This window comes from Ranitomeya imitator, chromosome 8 (genome assembly GCF_032444005.1).
Source record: "Ranitomeya imitator isolate aRanImi1 chromosome 8, aRanImi1.pri, whole genome shotgun sequence".
NCBI lineage: Eukaryota > Metazoa > Chordata > Amphibia > Anura > Dendrobatidae > Ranitomeya > Ranitomeya imitator.
Genome location: NC_091289.1, coordinates 49,802,760 through 49,829,988, shown reverse-complemented (window position 1 = coordinate 49,829,988; position 27,229 = coordinate 49,802,760). Strand labels below are relative to the sequence as shown.

At 46.4% G+C, this 27,229-nt stretch overlaps 1 protein-coding gene across 1 annotated transcript in view; it reads left to right on the top strand.

Moving 5' to 3' along the window:
• Positions 1–19,919: 19,919 nt before the first annotated feature.
• ADSL (adenylosuccinate lyase) overlaps positions 19,920–27,229 on the top strand; it is a 72,504-nt gene continuing 65,194 nt past the window's right edge. Inside the window, exons 1-4 of the mRNA XM_069736896.1 lie at positions 19,920–20,203; positions 24,079–24,282; positions 25,954–25,998; positions 26,092–26,171. Of these exons, the coding sequence (XP_069592997.1) occupies positions 19,994–20,203; positions 24,079–24,282; positions 25,954–25,998; positions 26,092–26,171 (539 nt within the window). The 5' untranslated portion in view covers positions 19,920–19,993. The remainder of the gene's footprint in view (positions 20,204–24,078; positions 24,283–25,953; positions 25,999–26,091; positions 26,172–27,229) is intronic.

Below are 27,229 nucleotides of genomic sequence, written 5' to 3'. Positions count from 1 at the left end.
TCACGAACTTGGTGCAGTCCTCAAAGTTTTGTAGGATGGTACATATGTCTGACATCCATGTCCACTCCTGAGGTCTTATGTGTGGAGTCTGAACTGAATATCGATGGCCTTGTTGATGCTGGTAGTCAACAACTGCCCTCTTCTGCTCACAAAGCCTTTCCAACATATGCAGCGTAGAGTTCCAGAGTGTGGGGACATCACACATCAGTCGGTGAGCCGCAAGCTGCAAACGCTGCGGAAGCATGGCAAGGGTGGCTGAAGCTGTAGCTGACTTTCTAAAATGGGCAGACGGCGTACTTTCACTAGCAGATCCGGCAGCTCCGGGTAGCTTTTCAGAAAACATTGACCCACGAGGTTAAGCACATGGGCCAAGCAAGGTACGTGTGTGAGCTCACCTTGCTTCAGAGCTACCACCAGGTTCCGGCCATTGTCACACACGACCATGCCTAGCTGTAGGTTGAGCGGTGTCATCCAAATATCTGACTGCTCTTTCAGCGCTGTCCACAACTCTACTGCATTGTGCGGTTTGTCACCTATGCAGATTAGCTTCAGCACAGCCTGTTGCCACTTGGCTGAGGCAGTACTGCAGTGCTACCAGCTTCTGACTGATGTGTTGATTTCAGAGATGGAGGCTGAAGACTAGGAGGAGGTGCAGGAGCTATAGACTGTGGGGGCAACCCTGATTGACGTAGGGCCCGCAATCCTCGGCATGGGGAGGATGTGTTCCATCCCAAGGTCCCGACTTCCGCTATGCTAACCCAGTGTACTGTCAGTGAGATGTACCGTCCCTGGCCACAAGCACATGTCCACGTGTCTGTGGTTAAGTGGACTTTCCCTGTAACAGCATTGTTGAGGGCACGGGTAATGTTGCTGGACACATGCTGGTGTAATGCCGGTACGGCACACCGGGAGAAATAGTGGCGACTGGGGACCGAGTACCTTGGGATGGCCACCGCCATCAGGTTGCGGAAAGCTTCCGTCTTAACGAGCCTAAAAGGCAACATTTCGAGCGCAAGCAGAAGAGAAATGTTAGAATTTAGGACTGTGGCCTGTGGGGCGTTGGCTGGGTAATTCCGCTTGTGTTCCAAAGACTGGAGTATAGACAACTGAAGGCTGTGCTGGGACAAGGACATGGACGTGCTTGATGATGGTGCTGCTTGACTGGGCAACAACAGGTGCAGGGCTAGAGGCATCTTCACATGCACGGTGGACTGGCAATTGGCTTCTACGCAAAACAGTGGAAGCAGTGGTGTCACCTGCAGACAGCGTTCCTGGAGCCTGGGGTTCGGCCCACAAAGTCGGGTTCTTTGCTGCTATGTGCCTGCTCATGCTGGTGATCAGGCTCGGACTGGCCCACCGGGGAATCGGTGGATCCCCCGGTGGGCCCCAGCTTCCGCCAGTCTCTCTCCTGAGCATCGCTGCATGCCCGATTTAAGCTCCGCCTCTCCCCGCCCATGAGAAGAGGAGAGAAAAGCCGTGCTCCTGCATATACATGGTATAATGGTGGGGATCATTGCCTCAGACTGCAGCATTAGAGAGCAGTGTGCGGCTGGGGCTGGATCTCTTCCCTCCCAGGAGTCTCTGGCTAGGATGGGAGGAGGGAGGCTCAGCACAGCCATTTACCTGAGCTGCACTCAGATGCTGCTCCTGGAGCCTGACAGCAGTAAGCCCCATCCACCAGCATGGACTGGGTCAGGCTGCTGTAAGATGCAGCCAGGAGAGCTGTGCAGCCGCTGAAGCTAGCAGTGATGAAAGTGCTAATGGAGGTGAAGAGGTGTCTGCGGCTCCTGCACTTCTCCAAGCCAAGTTCTGAGCTTTGTCGTCGGCACGGTCAGGAGGGGAGGGGAGGCCCCAGAGGAACACAGTGAGTACTGACGTGAAGTGAGTACTGGAGCTTCCTGTTTATGTCTATCCTGACTTTCTCTCCTGGCGTCCACACCAACAAAAGCTGTTTTTTTTTCTGTTTGCCCCTCACAGCTGCACTCTTTCTACCCCCTCTACCTTCTAGTAGTTGTTGATATTGCTTTACCTTCCCCCCACTGCTCAGCTGTGATGGTGACAAGAGCGTGCCCATCTTCTTCATGGCACTTGCTGCCCGAAATCCTATGTTATTTGTGTGTGTGTATGAGGTGTGTACACAAATCATAATATGTACACTATCTAGAGATGTACAGTGTGTATGTCTGCGATGCATTTATGTCAATAAGTGACTGTATGTATACATGTGACATTTTTAGTTTATAGTCAGACATTAAAAAGCACCACAACAAAACACATGTACTAAAGATACCTGGCATTTTTATATGCAGAATGAACAATGAATATATTTCTAATGTCATTTATCACAGAAATATAACAGTAAAAAAAATGCCATCTCTCCAGTTTACATTGGGTGCTCTATAACAGTGATCAAAAGGAAAGAATAGGAAAAATGTCCTATTGTTGCCGGGTATCGGCTGGCAGATCTTGGGGGGTGATAACAGCCATCACATAATCAGACAGCAGAAAATCCAGCCCCGATCATGTTCCCCGGGGTCTCAAGTACCCCTGGTAGCCGAGACCCTGGAGATTTTCTGACTCTGGGGGCGCTACAGCCTTATCCCTGATTGCCATTTTAAAACGGCGATGAGGAAATAAGTACACTTAGCTTAATGAGTATCGGCGGTTGCTAAAGGTTTAACTAAGGCTATGATCATGCAATCAGTATTTGATCAGTATTCTACCTCAGTATTTGTAAGCCAAAATCAGGAGAGGAACAATCAAAGGGAAAGTAAAAGGTCGGGGTCATATTTGCGAGTGCAATGTGAGAGACTCGCACGAGTCTCTCACCTCAATATCCGACACTGCCGCCGGCATTCGGGACCGGAGTGTGCGGCTGCATAGAAATACAGTGCCAGGAATTGAGGCGAGAGACTCGTGCGAGTCTCTTGCATTGCACTCAGAAGTGTGACCCCAGCCTAAGTTCATGTTGTACCTGTACTAGTGAATATGATGAAACTTACTACTGAGCCTCCTAACACATACTACAACACAAAGGTGAACCTAGCCTGCGTATTGAAATTTAGAGTGGGCCCCTGGAGTCAGTTCCACTGGTGGGCCCTAGCCACCCCAGTCCGACACTGCTGGTGATTGTCAGGCTGGTAATTTTGCTACCCCTGCTGATGCGGGCATGGCAGGTGCTGCAAATGGCCTGTTTGGGGTTATCAACAGAGTCTTTAAAAAAATAACCAGACTCTGGAAGATCTAACAGTTGGAATGGCAACTTCCCTCTTGTTGGTGTTACGGGGAATGGATACACACCTTCGGTGGTCTGTGGCCACCACACTGCTTCTTCCTGTCTGTTGGGGTGATATGCCTCCTTCCCCATGTGTGCTGCTGTCCTCTCTCTGCATGTCCTCCTGCCAGGTTGGGTCAGTCACTATGTCAATGGCCAAAGCTTTGGGCATTGCTACATGCAATCTCACCTGACCCCACTTCAAGCTGACCGGCCGAAAGTCCGGAATCTTGAAAAGGGAAAACTGAACAGCTCTTCGGAGTGTCCAAGTGTGGGATCAGTTGTCTTACGGCACTCGGCATGATGGGAGGAAGGAGGATCGGGGTGAGGAATATCCGCTTAATACTCACGGCTACTGACTTGACCGTGTGGAAGACATGGTGGTGGTGGCAAAGTGACTGGAAGCATTATCCGCTATCCAACCAACAACTGTTTCACACTGCTCTGGCTTCAATAGTGGTGTGCTGCGGTCATCTAGAAACTGGGACAGGAAGGTCGAGCGTTTTGTAGAACTTAAACTGGGCCTAATGGTGTCACCCCCACATGCCACACCTGTGACTTAATACCACCACACCATGACCAGGCCACATAGTGACCGAATAATACTACATACAAGGGACAGATACCACCGCACCATTTCCAGACCACATATTACCACCACATAGTGACTGAATACTACAATACTGATCAGTAATAAAAAAAAAACCACAATACTATCACCATAAGTGCCAGTATTCACAGGAGATCTGTACTTAGTATGCAGTGTCTGTGTAGAGGTAATACAGAGATCACTGGTGACATTATACACAGGACCTCTATATAGTATACAGTGTATAGTGTCAGTGTATAGGTAACACTGACTCACCAGTGACGTCTCTAGGTGAAGTCCTTCATCTTTCATCCAGCACAGACCGCCATCATTCCTTCCAGCCAGGACTCGTTTCTGCAGGAAATAACACAGTTATCTCGAGCTCCGCTTGCAGAACACATTACTTAATTTTTCACAACTTCTACATTACACCACATGAAGAAAAAAAGGTGATATAGTGTCACTCTGCACAGTAACAGGACCGCCCCCCCATTTAAAACAGTATACTCAAAAAATAAAATAAATACATCACTGCAGTAATAATATCCCTTAATTATCCCCTATGGTAATAATATTCCCCACCCTGGCCCCGTTTATCTCATTCCTGGCTCCAGCCATATGTTGTCGTATCCTGCCCTCATGAGTATCCATTCTACCCCATATGATCTCCCCATCCTGCCCCACCAGCCTCCATCGTATCCGTCCTGCCCCATGATCCAATCCTGCCCCGTGTCTCCAATCATGCCCCGTATCTACATTCTGCCCATGCCTCAAGTCCTGCCCCCAGTGTGTCCAGCATATTACCCCCATGTTGTCCAGCAATCTGCCCCAGTGTGTCCAGCATATTACCCCCATGTTGTCCAGCAATCTGCCCCAGTGTGTCCAGCATATTACCCCCAGTGTGTCCAGCAATCTGCCCCAGTATGTCCAGCATATTACCCCCAGTGTGTCCAGCAATCTGCCCTCAGTGTGTCCAGCAATCTGCCCCAGTGTCCAGCCTTTCCCCAGTGTGTCCAGCAGTCTGCCCCAGTGTGTCCAGCATATTACCCCCAGTGTCCAGCATTGCCCCAGTGTGTCCAGTATATTACCCCCAGTGTGTCCAGCAATCTGCCCCAGTGTCCAGCATTGCCCCAGTGTGTCCAGAAGTCTGCCCCAGGGTCTCCAGCATTGCCTCAATGTGTCCAGAAATCTGCCCCAGGGTCTCCAGTATTGCCCCAGTGTGTCCAGCAATCTGCCCCAGGGTCTCCAGTATTGCCCCAGTGTGTCCAGCAATCTGCCCCATGGTCTCCTGTATTGCCCCAGTGTGTCCAGCATTCTGCCCCATGGTCTCCAGTATTGCCCCGGTGTGTCCAGCAATCTGCCCCATGGTCTCTAGTATTGCCCCAGTATGTCCAGAAATCTGCCCCAGGGTCTCCAGTATTGCCCCAGTGTGTCCAGCAATCTGCCCCAGGGTCTCCAGTATTGCCCCAGTGTGTCCAGCAATCTGCCCCATGGTCTCCTGTATTGCCCCAGTGTGTCCAGCATTCTGCCCCATGGTCTCCAGTATTGCCCCGGTGTGTCCAGCAATCTGCCCCATGGTCTCCAGTATTGCCCCAGTATGTCCAGAAGTCTGCCCCAGGGTCTCCAGCATTGCCTCAATGTGTCCTGAAATCTGCCCCATGGTCTCCAGTATTCAGTGTGTCCAGCATTCTGCCCCATGGTCTCCAGTATTGCCCCAGTGTGTCCAGCAATCTGCCCCATGGTCTCCTGTATTGCCCCAGTGTGTCCAGCAATCTGCCCCATGGTCTCCTGTATTGCCCCAGTGTGTCCAGCATTCTGCCCCATGGTCTCCAGTATTGCCCCGGTGTGTCCAGCAATCTGCCCCATGGTCTCCAGTATTGCCCCAGTATGTCCAGCATTCTGCCCCATGGTCTCCAGTATTGCCCCAGTGTGTCCAGCATTCTGCCCCATGGTCTCCAGTATTGCCCCAGTGTGTCCAGCATTCTGCCCCATGGTCTCCAGTATTGCCCCAGTGTGTCCAGCATTCTGCCCCATGGTCTCCAGTATTGCCCCAGTGTGACCAGCAATCTGCCCCATAGTCTCCTGTATTGCCCCAGTGTGTCCAGCAATCTGCCCCATGGTCTCCTGTATTGCCCCAGTGTGTCCAGCAATCTGCCCCATGGTCTCCTGTATTGCCCCAGTGTGTCCAGCAATCTGCCCCATAGTCTCCTGTATTGCCCCAGTGTGTCCAGCAATCTGCCCCATGGTCTCCAGTATTGCCCCAGTGTGACCAGCAATCTGCCCCATAGTCTCCTGTATTGCCCCAGTGTGTCCAGCAATCTGCCCCATGCTCTCCTGTATTGCCCCAGTGTGTCCAGCATTCTGCCCCATGGTCTCCAGTACTGCCCCAGTGTGTCCAGCAATCTGCCCCATGGTCTCCAGTATTGCCCCAGTGTGTTCAGCATTGCCCCAGCCCCAGACAGTCCGACATAAAGAAAAAAAAAAGTAAAATCCTCACCTCTCCCGTTCCTAGCGTAGGTCCGGTGCAGCCAGTCAGCGTCTCTCCGGCTCTGCGACGCTCAGGACAGAGAGGCAGAGCGGCGCGCACAGTAGTGACGTCATCGCGCCCTCTGCTCTGAGACGTCGCAGAGTCAGAGGACGCTGCAGCTGCCGGCGCCGCAGGAACCAGGAGAGGTGAGTATAGAGCGGGGGGCGGGGGCGGGGGCGGGACCCGGGGGTGGGGGGAGCTGGCCCTGGTCGTGGCGGCGGACGGCGCCGCCCGAAGATTTAAAGGGGCGTCTTTTTTTTTTTTTTTTTTTTTTTTTCATCTTCTTCTCCTGCAGCGCCGGCCGCCCCCAGCATTGTGCCGCCCGGGGCGGACCGCCCCCCCCGCACCCCCCTTCCTACACCACTGCACAAATGTATTTATTTGGAGCTAAATTATATCTGATCAATATGCCTGCACAGCTATGATTTTTCAAACACAGAAATACCAGGCAGGCCTCAGCCTGACATAACAGACTGTATTAAATATGTTTTTGGTGAATTAAAAAAAAAATTAAAAAAAGAAAGAGTAGAACAAGGCTAGCACACAGAACTATGCCGTGTATGCCTGCGAAACTACGATTTTTCCACCACAGACACACCAGGCCTCAGCCTGACATAAAACCAATAAACAAGGCCTGCACCCACTATCCAGTAAGAAAAAGTGCAATAGAAGTAAAGTAGGTAAGTGCCAATAATACATAAAGATCATATATACAAAGAAGCACCACAGAACCAAAGTAATTAAAAAATTACAAAAATGTATTAATGACCATATAAAAGAATAAATATCAAAGAAACAACAAGGGATGTGACAAAGGTAAGCCAGATTCAAGTGGCACCACACCCAGAGACAGATGCATTCAGGTACATAGAGATAAAGTATGTTTGCTCAAAGTGATACCTATATACAATGTGCAAGACTGCATTACAAAAGAATAGCCTCAAGAGGGCTGTATGCCACACTTAGAACCTGCGAGAAATATTAGTCTGCACTCTTGCTATATAACAAAAGGTGCTGGTGTAACGGACAAAAAAAGTCCTCAATAACAATAATAAGGAAATACACCGCACTCACAGGTAGAATATGTTGCAAATATATCACATAGAAATTTATTCATGTACAAAAAACATCAACTACAATAGTGCAAAATACAGCAGAAAGCGTATACAAATGGACGTTTCGAACCCAACCGGGTTCTTAATCTTAATACGCTATAAATAATGTATAGTACAGCAAGTATGTATAGTACAAGCAATGTATAGTACAGCAGCACAGCAGGGCGCGGGAGCGCCGCTCTCCAATACCAGCAGGCATTACCAAGTAGCGACAGCTAGCCTCCAACTGTACGCCTCACACATCCTTTATAGCGCTGCTCTCCCCTACACTATTAGCAGGCACTATCTCCTTACAAAGGCTAGTCTCCTACTATTCGCCCCGTACGTTTATTACTACAGGGCCACTCTCCACCACGCTATCAGCAGGCTCTACCTCATAACAAGAGCTAGCCTCCAACGGTTCGCCTCCTACATTTATGACTATAGTGCCACTCTCCACTACACTTTCAGCAGACCTTGCCCCTCACTAAGCGCCTCCTACATTTGGTTTAGTGCCTCTTTTCTCTACGCCAGTTACAGGCCCTATTGCCTGGCCGCCATTAACTTCCTTTTGAAAGTCACAAACATCTATTATAGCAGATCAACGCAGTGTAATATTCCATCCCGGCTGGGATGTTCCCATACTTGCTGTACTATACATTATTTATAGCGTATTAAGATTAAGAACCCGGTTGGGTTCAAAACGTCCATTTGTATACGCTTTCTGCTGTATTTTGCACTATTGTAGTTGATGTTTTTTGTACATGAATAAATTTCTATGTGATATATTTGCAACACTTAGAACCTGAGCAAAAAGGTCAATGTAAACGACCAAACAAACAGCAAGTGTATAGTACCTGAATGAAAACTGGAGCTCTGAGGTGCCACCGTCCCCTGCTGATGCGGGCATGGCAGGTGCTGCAAATGGCCTGTTTGGGGTTATCAACAAAGTCTTTAAAAAATAACCAGACTCTGGAAGATCTAACAGTTGGAATAGCAACTTCCCTCATGTTGGTGTTACGGGGAACGGATGCACGCCTTCAGTCTGTGGCCACCACACTGCTTCTTCCTGTCTGTTGGGGTGATATGTCTCCTTCCCCATGTGTGCTGCTGTCCTCGCTCTGCATGTCCTCCTGCCAGGTTGGGTCAGTCACTGTCATTCACTATGTCAATGGTCAAAGCTTTAGGCATCTCTACATGCAATCTCATCTGACCCACCTTCAAGATAACAGGCCGAAAGTCCGGAATCTTGAAAAGAGAAAACTGAACAGCTCTTCAGAGTGTCCAAGTGTGGGATCAGTTGTCTTACGGCACTCGGCATGATGGGAGGAAGGGGGATCGGGGTGAGGAATATCCGGTTAATACGGCTACTCAGACTTGACCGTGTGGAAGACATGGTGGTGGTGGCTAAGTGACTGGAAGCATTATCCGCTATCCAACCAACAACTGTTTCACACTGGGAAACTGGGACAGGAAGGTCGAGCGAGAAGATGTGGGTCTTTGTTGTGGCCCACTTTCAGCTTGGCCACGTCCTCGTCCTCTGCATGCACATCAGCATCACGTCCACTTCCCCGTCCCTTGCCTTGCCCATTTTAAATGGACTACTGCACTATTTCAAAAGCTCAACACAAATGGATTTATTTGGAGCTAAATTATATCTGATCAGTATGCCTGCACAGCTACGATTTTTCAAACACAGAAATACCAAGCAGGCCTCAGCCTGACATAACAGACTGTATTAAATATGTTTTTGGTTTTTGGTGAATGAAAAAAAAAAAAAATTAAAAAAAAGAAAGAGTAGAACAAGGCTAGCACACAGAACTATGCCATATATGCCTACGAAACTATGATTTTTCCACCACAGACATACCAGGCCTCAGCCTGACATAACAGACTGTATTAAAAAGTTTTTGCTTTTTGGTGAATTAAATTTTACTTTTTTTTAAAAAAGAGTAGAACAAGGCTAGCACACAGAATTATGCTACGTATGCCTGCGAAAATACAATTTTTCAAACACAGATACACCAGGATTTAGCCTGACATAGACTGTATAAATTATTTTTTTGGGGGGGGTGAATTAAAAAAAAAACAAATAAAAAAAAGAAAGAGTAAAACAAGGCTAGCACACAGAACTATGCCACGTATGCCTGCGAAACTATGATTTTTCTACTAACGATACACCAGGCCTCAGCCTGACATAACAGACTGTATTAATTTTTTTTTTGCTTTGTGGTGAATTTAAAAAAAAAAAAAAAAAAAGAGTAGAACAAGGATAGCACACAGAATTATGCTACGTATGCCTGCGAAAATACAATTTTTCAAACACAGATACACCAGGACTCACCCTGCCAGACTGTATCACTTTTTTTGGGGTTTTTGGAGAAGGTAAAAATTTTTTTTTTAAAAAGAGTAGAACAAGGATAGCACACAGAATTATGCTACGTATGCCTGCGAAAATACGATTTTTCAAACATAGATACACCAGGACCCAGCCTGACGGACTGTATAAATTTTTTTTGTTTTTGTGAATTTAACCCTTTTACCCCCAAAGGGTGGTTTGCACGTTAATGACCGGGCCAATTTTTACAATTCTGACCACTGTCCCTTTATGAGGTTATAACTCTGGAATGCGTCAACGGATCCCGGAGATTCTGACATTGTTTTCTCGTGACATATTGTACTTTATGGTAGTGGTAAAAATTCTTTGATATTGCGTTTATTTGTGAAAAAAAAAACAGAAATTTGGTTAAAATTTCTCATTTTTACAACACCATTTTTTTAGGGACCACATCACATTTGAAGTCACTTTGAGGGGTCTATATGATAGAAAATACCAAAAAGTGACACCATTCTAAAAACTGCACACCTCAAGGTGCTCAAAACCACATTTAAAAATTTCATTAACCCTTCAGGTGCTTCACAGGAATTTTTGGAATGTTTAAAAAAAATGAACATTTAACTTTTTTTCACAAAAAAATTACTTCAGATCCAATTTGTTTTATTTTACTAAAGGTTATAGGAGAAATTGGACCACAAAAGTTGTTGTAAAATTTGTCCTGAGTACGCCGATACCCCGTATGTGGGGATAAACCACTGTTTGGGTGCATGGCAGAGCTCGGAAGGGAAGGAGCGCCATTTGACTTTTCAATGCAAAATTGGCTGGAATTGAGATAGGACGCCATGTCATGTTTGGAGAGCCACTAATGTGCCTAAACAGTGGAAACCTCCACAAGCGACACCATTTTGGACAGTAGACCCCCCTAAGGAACTTATCTAGATGTGTGGTATGCACTTTGAACCCCCAATTGTTTCACTAAAGTTTATAATATAGAACCGTGAAAATTAAAAAAAAAAAAAAATTTCCACAAAAATGATATTTTCACCCCCAATTTTTTATTTTCCCAAGGGTATTCAGAGAAATTGGACCCCAAAAGTTGTTGTCCAATTTGTGCTGAGTACGCTGATACCCCATATGTGGGAGAAAACTACTGTTTGGGCATACGTCGGGGCTCAGAAGGGAAGAAGTGGCGTTTTGGAATGCAGACTTTGAGGGAATGGTCTGTGGGCGTCACCTTGCGTTTGCAGAGCCCCTGCTGTAGCTAAACAGTAGAAACCCCCCACAAGTGACCCCATATTGGAAACTAGACCCCCAAAGGAACTTATCTAGATGTGTTATGAGAACTTTGAACCCCCAAGTGTTTCACTAAAGTTTATAACTCCGAGCCGTGAAAAAAAAAAATTTCCCACAAAAATGATTTTTTTAGGCCCCAAATTTTTATTTTCCCAAGGGTAACAGGAGAAATTGGACTGCAAAAGTTGTTGTCCAATTTGTCCTGAGTACGCTGATACCCCATATGTGGGGGTAAACCACTGTTTGGGCGCACATCGGGGCTCAGAAGGGAAGAAGTGGCGTTTTGTAATGCAGACTTTGATGGAATGGTCTGTGGGCGTCACGTTGCGTTTGCAGAGACCCTGATATGCCTAAACAGTGGAAACATCCCAATTCTAACTCCAACCCTAACCCCAACACACCATTAACCCTAATCCCAACCCTAACCACACCCCTAACCCCAACACACCCCTAATCCCAAACATTACCCTAACCACACCTCTAAACCGCACACACCCTAACCCTAATCCCAACACTCCTAACCCGAACACACCCCTAACCCAAATCACAACCATAACCCTACCACACCCCTAACCCTGACACACCCCTAATGTAAACGTAATCCAAACCCTAACCCCAACTCTAGCCCCAACTCTAACCCTAACTTTTGTGCCAACCCTAGCTTTAGCCCCAATCCTAACCCTAACTTTAGCCCCAACTATAACCCTAATTTCAACCCTAACCCTAATGAGAAATTGAAAATACATTTTTTTTATTATTATCGTTTTTCCCTATCTAAAGGGTTTGATTTACTATTTATAGTGGGTTTTTATGTTTGGCAGCTGTCACACACTAAAAGACACTTTTTATTGCAAAAAAATAGTTTTTGCGTCACCACATTTTGAGAGGTATAATTTTTCCATATTTTGGTCCTCAGAGTCATGTGAGGTCTTTTTTTTTTTCAGGACCAGATGACGTTTTTATTGGTAACATTTTCGGGCACATGACATTTTTTTATCGCTTTTTATTCCGATTTTCGTTAGGCAGAATGAACAAAAACCAGCAATTCATGAATTTCTTTTGAGGGGGGACGTTTATACCATTCCGCATTCGGTAAAATTGATAAAGCAGTTTTATTCTTCGGGTTAGTACGATTACAGCGATACCTCATTTATATCATTTTTTTATGTTTTGGCGCTTTTACACAATAAAAACTATTTTACATAAAAATAATTTTTGCATCGCTTTATTCTGAGAGCTATAACTTCTTTTTTTTTTTTTCGATGATGGCTGCTCGTTTTTTTGTGGGACAAGATGACGTTTTCAGCGGTACCATATTTATTTATATTCGTCTTTTTGATCATGTGTTATTCCACTTTTTGTTCGGCGGTATAATAATGCTTTGTTTTTTGGCTCTTTTGTTTTTCACACTGTGTTGTTCCGAGGGTCTCAGGGAAGCACGCAGGCAGCTCCCTCCCTGCACGATGCTTCCCTATGCCACCGGAATGCTGCGATCATGTTTGATCGCAGTGTTCCGGGGGTTAATGTGTCGGGAGCGGTCTGTGACCGCTCCTGGCACATAGTGCTGGATGTCAGCTGTGATAATCAGCTGACCCTCGGCTGCGCTCCCCCCGTGAGCGCGGCTGATCGGTGATTACGTACTATCCCGTCGGTGGTCATATGGGCCCAGGCCACCTCGACAGGATAGTACGTCTAATGTCAGAAAGGGGGTAAAAAATAGAATTAGGCCGCCGTCAGTATTTTACCTCAGTATTTGTAAGTCAAAACCAGCAGTGGGTGATAAATGCAGAAGTGGTGCATATGTTTCTATCATACTTTTTCTCTATTTGTTCCACTCCTGATTTTGGCTTACAAATACTGATGTAAAATACTGACCAAATACTTCTAGTGTGAGGGCAGCCTTAGACTTACCAGTAATTCGGTTTCTAATAACCCTCCATGAAGCCACCATAGGAGGATGTCACTCCACTCTAATAGGGGCAGGAAGCACAAAGAGGTCAAATAGCCCCTGCCACATCCTCTCTCCAGTGTTTTTCTAAAGGACCACAAGAGTATGAATGCTTAAAAAAAAAGTAATACAAGAAATAAGGAGAAAAGGTGGGAATTACCTGTGCTGTCGAGGAGGGTTTATATACCAAATTATCAGTAAATCTAATTCTACTTTCACCAAAAACCTTCCACAACCGCACCACCGGAGAAATACCAACGACTAATGTCAGGGAATGACAATATCCTGGAGAACTTTTCTCCAAAAGGCTAAATCTTTGATAGCCATTAAGTGGTTAGCACTGCAGCCTTACAGCGCTGGGATCCCGGGTTCAAATCCAACCAAGTACAACATCTGCAAGGACTTTGTATGTTCTCCCCGTGTTTGCGTGGGTTTCCTCCAGGTTTTCCGGTTTCCTCTCACACTCCAAAGACATACTGATAAGGATTCTAGATTGTGAGCCCCAATGGGGACAGTGACTATAATGTTTGTAAAGCACTGTGGAATTAGTAGCGCTATATACAGTACAGACCAAAAGTTTGGACACACCTTCTCATTTAAAGATTTTTCTGTATTTTCTTGACTACGAAAATTGTACATTCACACTGAAGGCATCAAAAATATGAATTAACACATGGCTACTTTGAAGAACCTAGAATATAAGACATAATTTCAGTTGTTTCACACTTTTTTGTTAAGTATATAATTCCTCATGTGTTAATTCATGGTTTTGATGCCTTCAGTGTGAATGTACAATTTTCATAGTCATGAAAATACAGAAAAATCTTTAAATGAGAAGGTGTGTCCAAACTTTTGGTCTGTACTGTAAATGAGTAAAATAAATAAATAAGAAATAAAAGTCTAGTCTATAATGTTTGGATAAGGTATGGACCGAGGACCAGCTAGCGGCTCTGCAGATTTGGTTGATGGAAGCGCTTACCTTCTCAGCCCAGGAGACAGACGTGGTCCTAGTGGAGTGAGCCGTAAGATTTCCTGAGGGCAAGATGTTCTGGTTTTGATATGTCTCGCAAAACAGCTACTTGATCCAGTTTGCAATAGTGCTTTTTGAGGTCTTCTTCGCTTTATGTTGGCAGTAGAGCTGGATAAAAAGATTCTGATCCCTCCTCCAAGATTATGTTTGTTGTAGGTAGTGAAGGACCACTCTTCATACAACTAGAGAATGGAACTCTTCCTCTTTATCATTTGCTGGATTTTGGCAGAAGGAGGGAACAATAATTTCCTGTGACCTCTGGAACTCTGAGACCACGTCAGGCAAAAAGGTTGGGTCAAGTTGGAGAACAAGTCTGTCATCTAAAATTCTCAAATAGGGTTCATTGAGAGGGCCTGAAGTGCACCCACTCTTTTGGCCGTGGTAATTGCTACCATGAAGGCTGTTTTCCAGGATAGTTTGTCCAGTTCTTTCAAGGATAAGGTAGTGTCAGACCCTTCAGGACAATATTTAGGATGGGAATATGTTGGTTAATTTTGGACATAAACAAAAAGCCGCAGTCATGAACCTTTTCACCCAGCGGTGGTCTGCTAGACTCTGGTAAAAAAATTGAGCTTAGGGCTGCAACCTGAACGTTGAGAGCGCTAGGTTTGAGGTCCTATTCCAGACCGCCTTGCATGAAGTCTAGGATCTGGGTGATGTCCATGTGGCAGGGATCTGGAGGACTAGGCGCACACAAAGTCACTAAGGTTTTCCATATTTTATTATAACGGGCATTTGTCACTGGTTTTCTACTATTCAGGAGGGTCTGTATGACCTTTAGTTTTTAGAATTGCAATCTCAGTAGCCAAACAGCCAGACACAAGCTTTCAGGGTCCAAGTGGCAGATTAAACCCTGGTGAAGAAGGTTTCTGATTGGTGGGAGAATCAGGGGACCTTCTAACCTCAAGTTGTTCAAGAGGCCAAACCAGCTTCTCTTCGGCCAGAGAAGTGCTATTAAGATTATCTTGACCTTCTCAGTTCTTATCTTTTGTAGTGTTCTTGCTAGGATCACAATCGGCAGAAACACATACTTTAGTTTGAATTTCCATGAGTGGGCGAATTCGTTCTCATCTAGGCAGGCATCATTTGGGTTCAGGGAGAAGTACTGATCCACTTTTTCGTTCTGGTGACTTGCAAAAAAATCTGTTTCTGGCTAACTCCATCCTTTGGATAGCATTTGGAAGACTTCTATATTTAAACTCCATTCTCCTGGATGTACATCTCTTCTGCTCAGAAAGTCAGCTTGGATGGTCGCCGAGTCTCTTATGTGGAGAGCAGATAGGAGATATGTTCTTCTCCCAAGAGAAGATTCTTGTTGAGATTATTTTTAGGTCGTCGTGGTTCGTGATTCCCTGATGACGGAGGGAAGCAATTGTGGTCATGTTGTCTGTGTAGATCCTTACGTGGGTGCTCTGAATTATGGATGTTGCTGATTTGAGTATTTCCTCTACCACCTTTAGCTCTCTGAAATTGGAGGATCACTGGCTAATTTCTGTTGTTCAGAGCCCGTGTAAAGAAGTTTGGGAGACCATAAACCCCACCCTCTTCTGCTAGCATCCATTGTTATGGTTGATAGAGGTTTTTGAATCCAGGGGACCACTCTCTTTAGGTTCCCTGGATTGAACCACCAAGTCAGAGAAGATTTTACTCGACCGGGTACTAGAATATTTCTGTTCAGGGATTCTCGGGATCCATCCTAACTTGAAGGAATATAAGTTTATGCACTTGTGCCCAGGTTACCGTGTGGATGAATGACATCATGGAGCCCAGGACTGATATCACAAATCTTACTGCTATCAATTTCTGGCTTTGCCGGAAGGCTATTCTTGATTCTAATTGGATGTTTTCTATTTGTAAGAAGGATGTTTGTCTCCGGGGGTCAAGTAGAATACGAAGGAAGTTTTTGTAGTGGAGGGGACCATGTCTGACTTCTGATGGTTTACAAACCATCCTAAAGACGTCAAAATCTGAATCCTGATGCAAAAAGCACAGAACACTGACACTCGGCTCCTGATCCCAGCAGAGCAGGAGCCGAGTGTCATTATCATATCAAATCTGATGGTCTGGCATCAGATGTGATACGCTAGTGGGACTCGGCCTTAAGGTACCTTCACACTGAGCAACTTTAGAACGATAATGATAGCGATCCGTGACGTTGCAGCATCCTGGATAGCGATATCGTTGTGTTTGACACGCAGCAGCGATCAGGATCCTGCTGTGACATCGCTGGTCGGAGCTAGACGGCCAGAACTTTATTTCATCGCTGGATCACCCGCTGTCATCGTTGGATCGGCGTGTGTGACGCCGATCCAGCGATGAGTCCCCAGGTAACCAGGGTAAACATCGGGTTACTAAGCGCAGGGCCACACTTAGTAACCCGATGTTTACCCTGGTTACCTTTGTAAAAGTAAAAAAAAAAAACACTACATACTTACATTCCGGTGTCTGTCACGTCCCTCACCATCAGCTTCCCGCACTGACTGTGAGCGCCGGCCGTAAAGCACAGCGGTGACGTCACCGCTGTGCTCTGCTTTACGGCCGGCCAGCGCTCACAGTCAGTGCGGGAAGCTGACGGCGAGGGACGTGACAGACACCGGAATGTAAGTATGTAGTGTTTTTTTTTTTTTTAGTTTTACAAAGGTAACCAGGGTAAACATCGGGTTACTAAGCGCGGCCCTGCGCTTAGTAACCCGATGTTTACCCTGGTTACCCGGGGACTTTGGCATCGTTGGTCGCTGGAGAGCTGTCTGTGTTGACAGCTCCCCAGCGACCACACAAGGACTTTCCAACGATCACGGCCAGGTCGTATCGCTGGTCGTGATCGTTGGAAAGTTGCTCAGTGTGACGGTACCTTTAGTCAAGTAAATTCAGCTCTGCAGACATTGAAAGAAGTAGATATTAGAAAAATTATATTGGAAAGGATTTTAATTCATTCAATTGCTGAGGAATTTGACAATCTATTCCTTGCTCTTAAAAAAAGAAATCTGATATACTTGCCAAGCTATATGCAATAATTGGAGAAAATGCTGTGAAGCTGCACTGAAGCTAAGGATAGGTCATCAATGGAAAAGTAGCTGATAATCTCCTTAAAATAAAGTTTGAGAATGGAGGTAGCCTTCAATCTCTAAAAGATTCTTCCAACATAAGTACAGAAGAGATCACTACACGCCATTCTCCAAATCTGATGAGACCACTTGGGAAGCATCATGAAGAGGCCTTCACGAGGGAACATCACACTGGTCCTGCTCTGGGGATCAGGGTAGGTTTTAGACAAAGTGGCACCCTAGGCAAAACTTTAAAGTGGGGCCCCAAATGCTAACATATTGCACCATCACACAAAAAATTTTGGTTGCATTTACATGGGCTGAGTTCAGGGTTAAACGAGCATGATTGACAATATTGAAGTAGTTTGACGCTGCTTTCCTGGCCTCTTTACACCAGCTGAGGAAGAATGGTGGACACAGAACGATTACTAGTACATCAATTTGTTTCCATACAGTATCATGTTATCTGCAGCATATCTGAAGTTTTCACCAGGCGATGTACTGCTGAGAACAATGATTTTTATTCCAACATAATTCAATCACTGGATGAATAGGCAGCTTGTTTAGTATAATGCACCCCATAGTCCTCCACACAGTATAATGCACAACCCATAGTCCTCGATATAGTGTAACGCTCCCATGGTTCTCCATATTGTATAATGCACGCACCCCTGATAGTCCTCCATATAGTTCAATGCACTCCCCATAGTAAAATGCACCGCATAGCCCTCTTATAGAACAATGTATTACCATAGTCCTCCATACAGTATAATGCACCCATCATAGTCCTCGATACAGAATACTGCAGCCCCATATAGTACATACAGTATAATACACAGCCTATAGCCCTCGAGAGTATAAAGCAGCCCCCATATAGTACATATAGTATAATCCTCCCTCCTTATGTACTCGTGTGCCTTGTTATCTGCTCATGTTTAATGTATTTGTCTATATTTGCCCCGTATTCACATGTAAAGCGCCATGGAATAAATGGCGCTATAAAAAATGTATAATAATAATAATAATAATAATGCACTCCCCATACTCGACAGAGTACAATGCAGCCCCATAAAGTATAATGCCAATCCATATAGTATAATGCAGCCCCATAGCATAGAGTATAATGCTGCTAAATAGAGTATAATGCCGTCCCATGCAGCACCAAAGAGTATAATGCAGCCCTAAAGAGTACAATGCAGCCCCATAAAGTATAATGCCAAACCATATAGTATAATGCAGCCCCATAGAGTATAATGCTGCCAAATAGAGTATAATGCCGTTCCATAGAGTATAATGCAGCCCCCAGAGTAAAATGCAGCCCCATAGAGTATAATGCCGCTCCAAAGAGTATAATGCAACACCAAAGAGTATAATGCTGCCCCACAGAGTATAATGCAGCCTGATAGAGTATAATGCTGCCCCCATAGAGTATAATGCAGCGATCATAGAGTAAAATTCGGCTCCATAAAGTATGATGCCACCCCACAGGGTATAATGCAGCTCCATGGAGTATAATGAAGCACCAAAAAGTATAATGCCGCCCTCACAGAGTATAAATCAGCCCCCATAGAGTAAAATGCAGCTCCATATAGTAATACAGCCCCAACGAGTATAATGCCACCCCATAGTGTAATACAGCCCCAACGAGTATAATGCCGCCACATAGAGTATAATCCAGCTCCATAGAGTGTAATGCAGCACCAAAGAGTATAGTGCAGCACCAACGAGTATAATGCCGCCCCACAGTGTATAATGCAGCCTGATGGAGTATAATGTCACCCCCATAGAGTATAATGCAGCCGTCATAGAGTAAAATGCAGCTCCATAGAGTGTAATGCGGCCCCAAAGATAATACAGCCCCAATGAGTATAATGCCGCCCCTTAGAGTATAATCCAGTAATCCAGTTCCATAGTGTAATGCAGTACCAAAGAGTATAATGCCGCCCCACGGAGAATAATGCAGCCCCCATAGAGTAAAAACAGGCCAATAGAGTACAATGCGGCCCCATAGAGTATGATGCGGCCTCAAATATAATAATACACCCCCAATGAGTATAATGCCTCTCCATAGAGTATATTCCAGCTCCACAGAGTGTAATGCAGCACCAAAGAGTATAATGCCGCCCCACGGAGTATAATGCAGCCCCCATAGAGTAAAAACAGACCAAGAGAGTACAATGCGGCCCCATAGAGTATGATGCATCCCCCCCATAGTGTATAAAGCAGCCCCATGAATCTGGGCACCTGACTCATGGCCTCATAGCGTCTGCGTGACACGCCACTGGCTTTGGGCTCCGAAGGTAGTGGGAGCCCTAGGCAACCGACTACTTTGTCTTCCCCTAATGCTGGCCCTGCTGGGGATTCTGTTGTGGGGTGGCACAATGTATGTCAGCCAGGCACCTCTATTCTTCATTCCAGCTATACTAGTATCTGGCATTTTACCAGCAGCTGTTTTATGTGTGAATACGCTGGTTCAAAGCCTTAAAGAGCTTCTCTGACCTCAAAATCCAATTTTTTATGCTAATCTGTGCTGTATTACAATGTAATAAAACCCCTATAAATGAAGTTTTTTGTTTGTACAAAACAAAAAAAATGGCCCTGTATTAAAACTGCACTGTGAGACTGAGCCTCTCAAAATGCCATATGCACTAGCATGTGTGTGAGTGAGCAGACACACAGTGCAGGACGCGGGGTTACTATGGTAACCAGGAAGCTGGCGCTCCATTTGCCACATCTAAGATGGAGGCGTCATGTGACGACACGTGACAGTCGGCGGCACGGCAGAACGACGCCGCCATATTGTGAGTGGCACGTTCGGTGCGTTTACTCCGCAGAACAGTTCAGTTCACACAGGAGATGGACGCAAGCAGTGGTTTGAGCGGGGAATCTGCACCGAGAGTGACGGGCAGCGGTTCTCCGCTAGCTCAGGGGCCAGAAGAAGTCCTGCGGTACCGCTCCCCTCTGGTGTCCCGATATGCCAGCCGCGAAATGGCCTTCAACTTCAGTGACAGCAAGAAATTCCAGACGTGGAGGCGGCTGTGGCTGTACCTGGCGCAGGCCCAGCGGGTAACTACTGTGCAGCGGGCGGTACCGGGCGGCGAGACGACGCTGTGTGTGACTGGTGCGCAACACGTGTGCGCGAATGTCGCACGTCTGGTCGCTTCATTCTACCAGAATGTCGCACAACTCCAGAGACAGGCAGCGATCCTCCACGTGCGCAGGGACCAGAAATGTCGCAGAAATGAGACTTGTCGCTACAATGGGGGTCCCAGCCCCCCGCTCCTCTCTGCATTGTGTCTGATGAAGACGGGGGTCGTCCAAGGGGCTCATTCCTAGTTCATAGCTTGCAGGAGATTGGTAAACTGTGAGCCAGGCATGGGTTAATAAATCCAGTTACCCCCATCCGCAGGATATGCGGTACCTTGCTGATCAGTGGGGGTCCGACCGCTGGGAGGACGGGGAATGGACCCTCATTCCAGAATGCCCCCGCTGTTCAGACAGCCCACGCCGATCCATTCATTCCCTGCGGAGCGCTGCGTTCGCCAATGGAGACGGGGGGATCGGGGGGCGTCATTTTAGGATGGGGGTGAAAGTGCCCCAGTCTCAGGATTGATGTGGGACCCCCACGATCAGTAAGGTATCACTTATCCTCTGTGGTAGGTGAGGATGTTTCTCCGGAGAACCCCTTTAAGACGCGGTGAAGTGTCCGGTGACCCTGAAATCGAGGCCTAGGAACCAAATTGTTGAGCTGGCCACCAACATTAAAGGGGTCCGAGAGGCACTGTTACATTCTATGCAGCACCTTGTGGATGACCCCTTTAAAGGGTGTCTGCCCCCTCGTCTGAGAGCAGCATAAAGTAGAGAAAGAGCCCCTGATTCCAGTGATGGGTCACTTGCAGCAGTTGTGATACAATCGGAGTTCTCTCTGTTATACATGTAGCAGAGCTCAGGAAGTTGCCCGCACCCCTAGACTTACATAGAGTTGCTAATCAGAGCTTGAGTGGTGGTTGGACTAGGAGTCACTGGGCAACTAGTCCTCTAGTGATAATCTCCTGCAGATAAATCATTGATTGTATGAAAACTACAGCACCCAGCCGAATAAGTTACACATCGCCGGAATCAGGGTCTCTGCCCCTACATCCTGCAGCTCTCAGATTACATAGCAAAAACCTTCTGATAGATTCCTTTACTGTTGGTTAAATCTATTGTTTTTGCCATGTAGGGCTTGCTTCACACCTTGAGTATTTGATGTGCTGAAATTCAGAGCATTTCGGCATATAAAATCCGCGCTTATTTTCCACACTTTTTTGGGGGGGTTCATTTCTACCCAACAACAAAACAAATCAGATAAAAGCTTGTTTCAGGCCGGCGGTTTAACCTTTCACATTTAACCCTGTTTAAATGCATAGGTAAAATTTGCTGCAAAAACGTCTCTGCCGCAGAAATTGACCGGCTGTAAAGAAGAACATAATCCAATTACCTTGTATCAAAGAAAAAACACAGGTGTGGATGAGATCAAGCTTCACCTCCTGCTCCTCACGGACACTGTGTAATGATGTGGATTTTACGTGCGGGAAATCTTCGGTGTGTGAAGCTCCCCTGATACTGGAGGAGAGTAGGATCGGACTGTTGGATTTCAATATGCCTGATCCTTTGCTTCTCAGAACAGATATGATGCAGCCGGTGATGATCAGCGTGTTCAGACCAGTCTATGGCATTGGGCCGACGACTGTCTGGATGGCCGGCTTGGGAATTGGTCATCACTAGTGATGAGTGAACGTGCTGGGATGAGGTGTTATCTGAGCATGCTCGGGTGCTAATAGAGTGTCTTCAGCGTGCTAGAAAAATATGTCCCCGCAGCTGCATGTCGACAGCCACAACACACACCGGAGACCCTAACCGGCCCACACCGTGATTTGTGTGTACTGCGGCCATGATGATCCCCACGCGATATTGGCCCCGAGGTCACTGCTTCTCCTTTGTACTGTGAGCCGTCTGAACATTAAGATCGCTCTTATTTTTAGAGCTGCCGGAGGAGGCTTTCGCTGGGGACTATCTTTAGTCTTCAAGATTTTTTTTCCTGGTGTAACCTTTCGGTAGAACAAGCCCCCGTCTAGTGTTTCCAGAGTCCTCCGTGCCCCACGGCTTTCATGTAGACGCTTGTTCTATCAGCGGGGACCTATGGTGGAGCGCTCAGTAATTTACTGAAGACTATTTATAAGTCTGCCGTATCATGCGGTGGCTGAAAAGCCTCATTTCCTCCTCTCCTAGGACACATAATTGCTTGTTTCCCATGTGCTATTTTGCCGTCCCCCTCCCCCTCTTTTTTTTTTTTTTTTCTCTTTCATTTAAGGTTGTAATTTCCTATTAAATACCAGTTCTGGAGCATCTTCTTCACGTTGAGCCGTCCCTGTTACTTTTCCTGGAATATGTTTTCATTGACTCCTGCGTTTTACCATTCCCTTTGCTATTGGGGTGTACAAACATATTGGCTAAAATTTTCGGCGTTGTCTATTACCTGGCAACCCCGAATTAATGGGCCCAGGGAGAGGAGCACCGCTCCTGTGTACTCAGCATTGTGGGGGCATCTTGAGAGCGCTGCAGCCCATCAGTGGCTGCTGATGAGCTGCAGTGTTCAAATTTTTACCTTGCCTTTTTTTTTCCACCTCGATAATAAGAGATTTCCACAAACACTTTTAATATGTGAAATGCCCCCTTTATCATTTGGAACCCCCCTTTAGGTCTGCTGGGAGAGTTTGATTTTCCTTATATTAAATTGTCGTCCTGCAATTACGGTATATATCACGTTTCTCTGTTGCGTTCCATCAAAGATTCTTCATTTGTTAAAAGAAATTGCTTCCATTCTTACCTTTATTACCTAAGCTGCCGATCTCTGGTGGTCTTGACTCCTGGGACTCCCACAGCATCCCTTGCGGTCTTACCTGACCTGAGATTGACAAGTGCTTTTCACCATCCATGCATTCAACAGAACCGATGAGTCCAGCACATTCCCTCCACTCAAATGGGGGTGCCAAATGCCCCGTTTTCGAGATTGGGGTCACAGCAGTTGGGCCACCAGAGATCAGCAACTTCTTTATCTGGTGGCCAGGCAATAAGTTTTCCTGGTGGGGCCGAAGTCGCACCACTCATATCCTTGTGTACATGGGCAGTGGGGTGTTCCTGCAGTTGGGCATCAGGGAACAAAATTGTTTTCCAAAACGCTTCTGAAAGGTAAAAGCTGTCATCTGATTGGCTGTTATCAGAGACTCCTCTTGGCGCTAGTTTTCCCTGTCATCCGTGACGGCACCAACGATATAACGGTGCTGTCATGGGTTCCATAAAAACACATTACCGATAAGTAATATGTGTTTTCCTGGCACCCTCATATTGTTGGTGCTGTCATGGGTTCCGTAAAAACACATTACTGGTAAGTAATACACGTGCCGGTAAGTAATATACGTGTTTTGCCAGTATACACTATTCAACTAGTTGTCTATTGATAATCTGGATATACTGTGTTTGTTTGTTTTACAATTATTTTTTTTTAAATTAAAAGGTAATCCTACTTTATTTCTTTAGTTCATATGTCAGTAAAACAAGTGAAGAGAAAAAACTACCGTATGTAATATTTTATTAGAGAAAAATGCCTCTCTTATCAGTTCCCCCCGTGCTTCCTCCATTGATCAGTCACTCTCAACCTGTTCATCTGTCTTTGGGCATCAGAATGATTTTAGTTGCTGCCTATAGAAGTCTATGGAGACGGATGGAGGAAGACAGAAGCGAGAAGCTGCCGCAGATTTTTGTTCTTAGAGACTGCAGGTTATAAAATGCAGACTACACATTCGGCAGAAATGGTGTTCTTCCACACGGCGCCTTATTCTGTAAAGTTACCTGCAAGCGCAGCTACTTCTACTGCATTATTTTTGTTTCCTTTTGTACAGAGCCTGGGTCTACCAATATCGGAGGAGCAGATCCAAGAGATGGAGGCCAACTTGGAGAACATAGACTTCAGAATGGCAGCTGACGAGGAGAAACGTTTGCGGCATGACGTCATGGCCCACGTGCACACTTTTGCACACTGTTGCCCCAGAGCTGCGCCCATAATTCACCTGGGGGCCACTTCTTGTTATGTAGGAGACAATACAGTGAGTGCTTCTTGCTTCATCTTGCATTTCTCTGACTATAGGATGTAATTGGTTATGTGCAAAACCCAAGTTTGCTTTTAAGTGCTCCCTCAAATTACGATATCAGATCATTCCAAGACGACCATTTAAAAAAGACAACCTATCGGCGCTCTGGCACTGCCCTTTTTATTAAATAAAACACTGGGCAGCCCCCAATTAGTGATTTATCTAAATATCACATAGGAACAAAATGGCTCCATAATAATTTCTATCAAAAGCTGGGCCTGGAATTCAAAGTTGCGTGCAGTAAGGGGTATAGAAAACCCCTCTCCACACTCGCTCATTACTAGTAGATAGCAGTACACTACATGTGGTACCGTGCTATAGCATGGCACTACTAGACAGGCACACTGGTTAGCAGCGAGTGCAGCGCTGGATGCCAAATGTGGTTTTAAGTTACTGTAGCCCAGAAAAGAGGCTAAATATTGTAACTTGAGGGACCACTGTAAATTAATTTTCATAATCTCGTCCCTTACGGCTTGGGCAGCTTTTTGCTAAACCTTCGTCCTCGCTCCCTTCATACAAATGCGCCCTCAGTTTGGCTTTGAGATCATGCATTTTTCAGTGGGGTGAGAGAAGTAAGCAGCTGCCAGGCACCTCTCGCTGTGCCTTATCTTCTGCTGAAATGCACAATATTATATTTCTCCAGACATCATCTGTTGGGGAGACGTTCACATTAAAGGGAACCTGTCACCCCCAAAATCGAGGGTGAGGTAAGCGCACCAGCATCAGGGGCTTATCTACAGCATTCTGGAATGCTGTAGATAAGCCCCCCTGATGTAACCTGAAAGATAAGAAAAAGAGGTTAGATTATACTCACCCAGGGGCGGTCCCGCTGCGGTCCAGTCCGATGGGTGTCCGGTCCGGCGCCTCCCATCTTCATCAGATGACTTCCTCTTCTGGTCTTCACGCTGCGGCGCAGGTGTACTTTGTCTGTCCTGTTGAGGGCAGAGCAAAGTACTGCAGTGCGCAGGTGCTGGGCCTCTCTGACCTTTCCCGGCGCCTGCGCACTGCAGTACTTTGCTCTGCCCTCAACAGGGCAGACAAAGTACGCCGGAGCCGCAGCATGAAGACCAGAAGAGGACGTCATCCTATGAAGATGGGAGGCCCCGGACCACGACGCCCACCGGATCGGACCGCCCGCCCTGGTGAGTATAATCTAACCTCTTTTTCTCATCTTTCAGGATACATCAGAATGCTGTAGATAAGCCCCTGATGCTGGTGGGCTTAGCTCACCCTCGATTTTGGGGGTGACAGGTTCCCTTTAATGGTCGTTCAATCTACACAAATCTAAAGTGTGTGCAGAGTCCTTATTTATATTTTATACAGACTGGCCAATATTTGACAACTTCTTTTCAATCTCTGGTGCTTATCATAAAATTAAAACACTTGATAAATACGCTGTTCCTGTGACGTCAGCACAGTGTCCTTCTACAGTCCCTTGACCGCTGCAGCCAATCAGCAGCCGCAGCTCTTCAGTATTCCATCAGAATGTAATACTGTCAGCTCTGACAAAACGATAAAGGCTGTTGATTGGCTGCAGCGGTCACTTGCCAGAGGGCATAAAGCTGACAGTAGTAGACAATTCGCTTAATTTACTGCCATTACAATATGACTTTCTTGTACTTTCAGGACCTTATTGTTTTGCGTGATGGTTTTGATCTTCTGCTTCCAAAGGTGAGAGCAGTTTACTACAAGAAAGCAAGTGGTATTCTGAATAACTCTCTGTATAACTTGTAACGTTTTCTCCTTCCTGTCTCTCAATCACAGCTCGCACGGGTCATAAGTCGCTTGTCGGACTTTGCAGAAAAGTACGCTGATCTACCCACATTAGGATTCACCCACTATCAGTAAGCGATGGCATGGCTGCCAGTGTGACCGTGTGTTATGTGCGCCCCATACCCACTCACTGTTCCAGATGACTCCCGTAATCCCTGCAGTGATATAACTATCAGACCTATTGTCCAGTTCTAAGTGTTGCTGTGATTGCATGCATCTTACATTTCCTGCATGAGATTTAAAGGGAATCTGTCAGATGATCCATGCTGCCCAGACCGTATCACAGCCACGTATGCCACAGCATTTCAGAGAAACTGAACTTTATTCCCCCTGACGGGAGCAGCATCGGTGCGCGTTTAGTCACCACTCCTAGTATTCACATTGTGCAAGCACGCACTGTCAAGATTCTCAAGGACCGCGGTCATGGGGCGTGGCCTGAACGTCCATGTGAGCGGATGTGTGACAGAGCGCTCCCGCTGCTAACGCTCAATTTATCCTTATAAGCCGCAGCTGAGCGGCGATTCAAGGCGCTTACCGGCTGCAGGAAAGTCCCGGGAGTGCGGCGGTGAATAGAGGCGGCCTCGAGGTCAACAAATATGACCAGGAGGAGGCAAAGAGATGCAGGAGCCGGCGAGGCTGGGATCAGCCAAGATGGCGCCGACGCCAGAGAGAAGGCGGAGAAGGACAACGCGGCATGCCAGAAGAGAATGTCGGCGGCGGCAAAGCTCCAGCAGTTTGCTAGAGTGGAGGCCGCAGGGAACACAGGAAAAGCAGAGGAGGATGCCGGAGCAGACACAGACACAGAAGGAGAGGAGGAAAGCCCAGCAGAGGAGCAGGAGGTACAACAGGGGAGCAGGGATGGTGACATGGCAGTGGTAGTAGGGGGATCTGAAGATAAGGAGTCAGGAGCAGAGCCCACTCTTAGAGATGTTTTTGCACTGGTATCATCATGCAAACAATCCCTCACCCAGCAGCTACAGGAGGTCAAGGGGGATACAGCCCAGATAAATGCAGCCCTGCAGAAGATTGACAAACGTGTGGGGGCTGTGGAGGAAAGAGTGAGCACGGCAGAAGACCATATAGTGCAGCTGCAGAAAGCGGAGAGGAAGTTTACTCAGGCAATATCGGA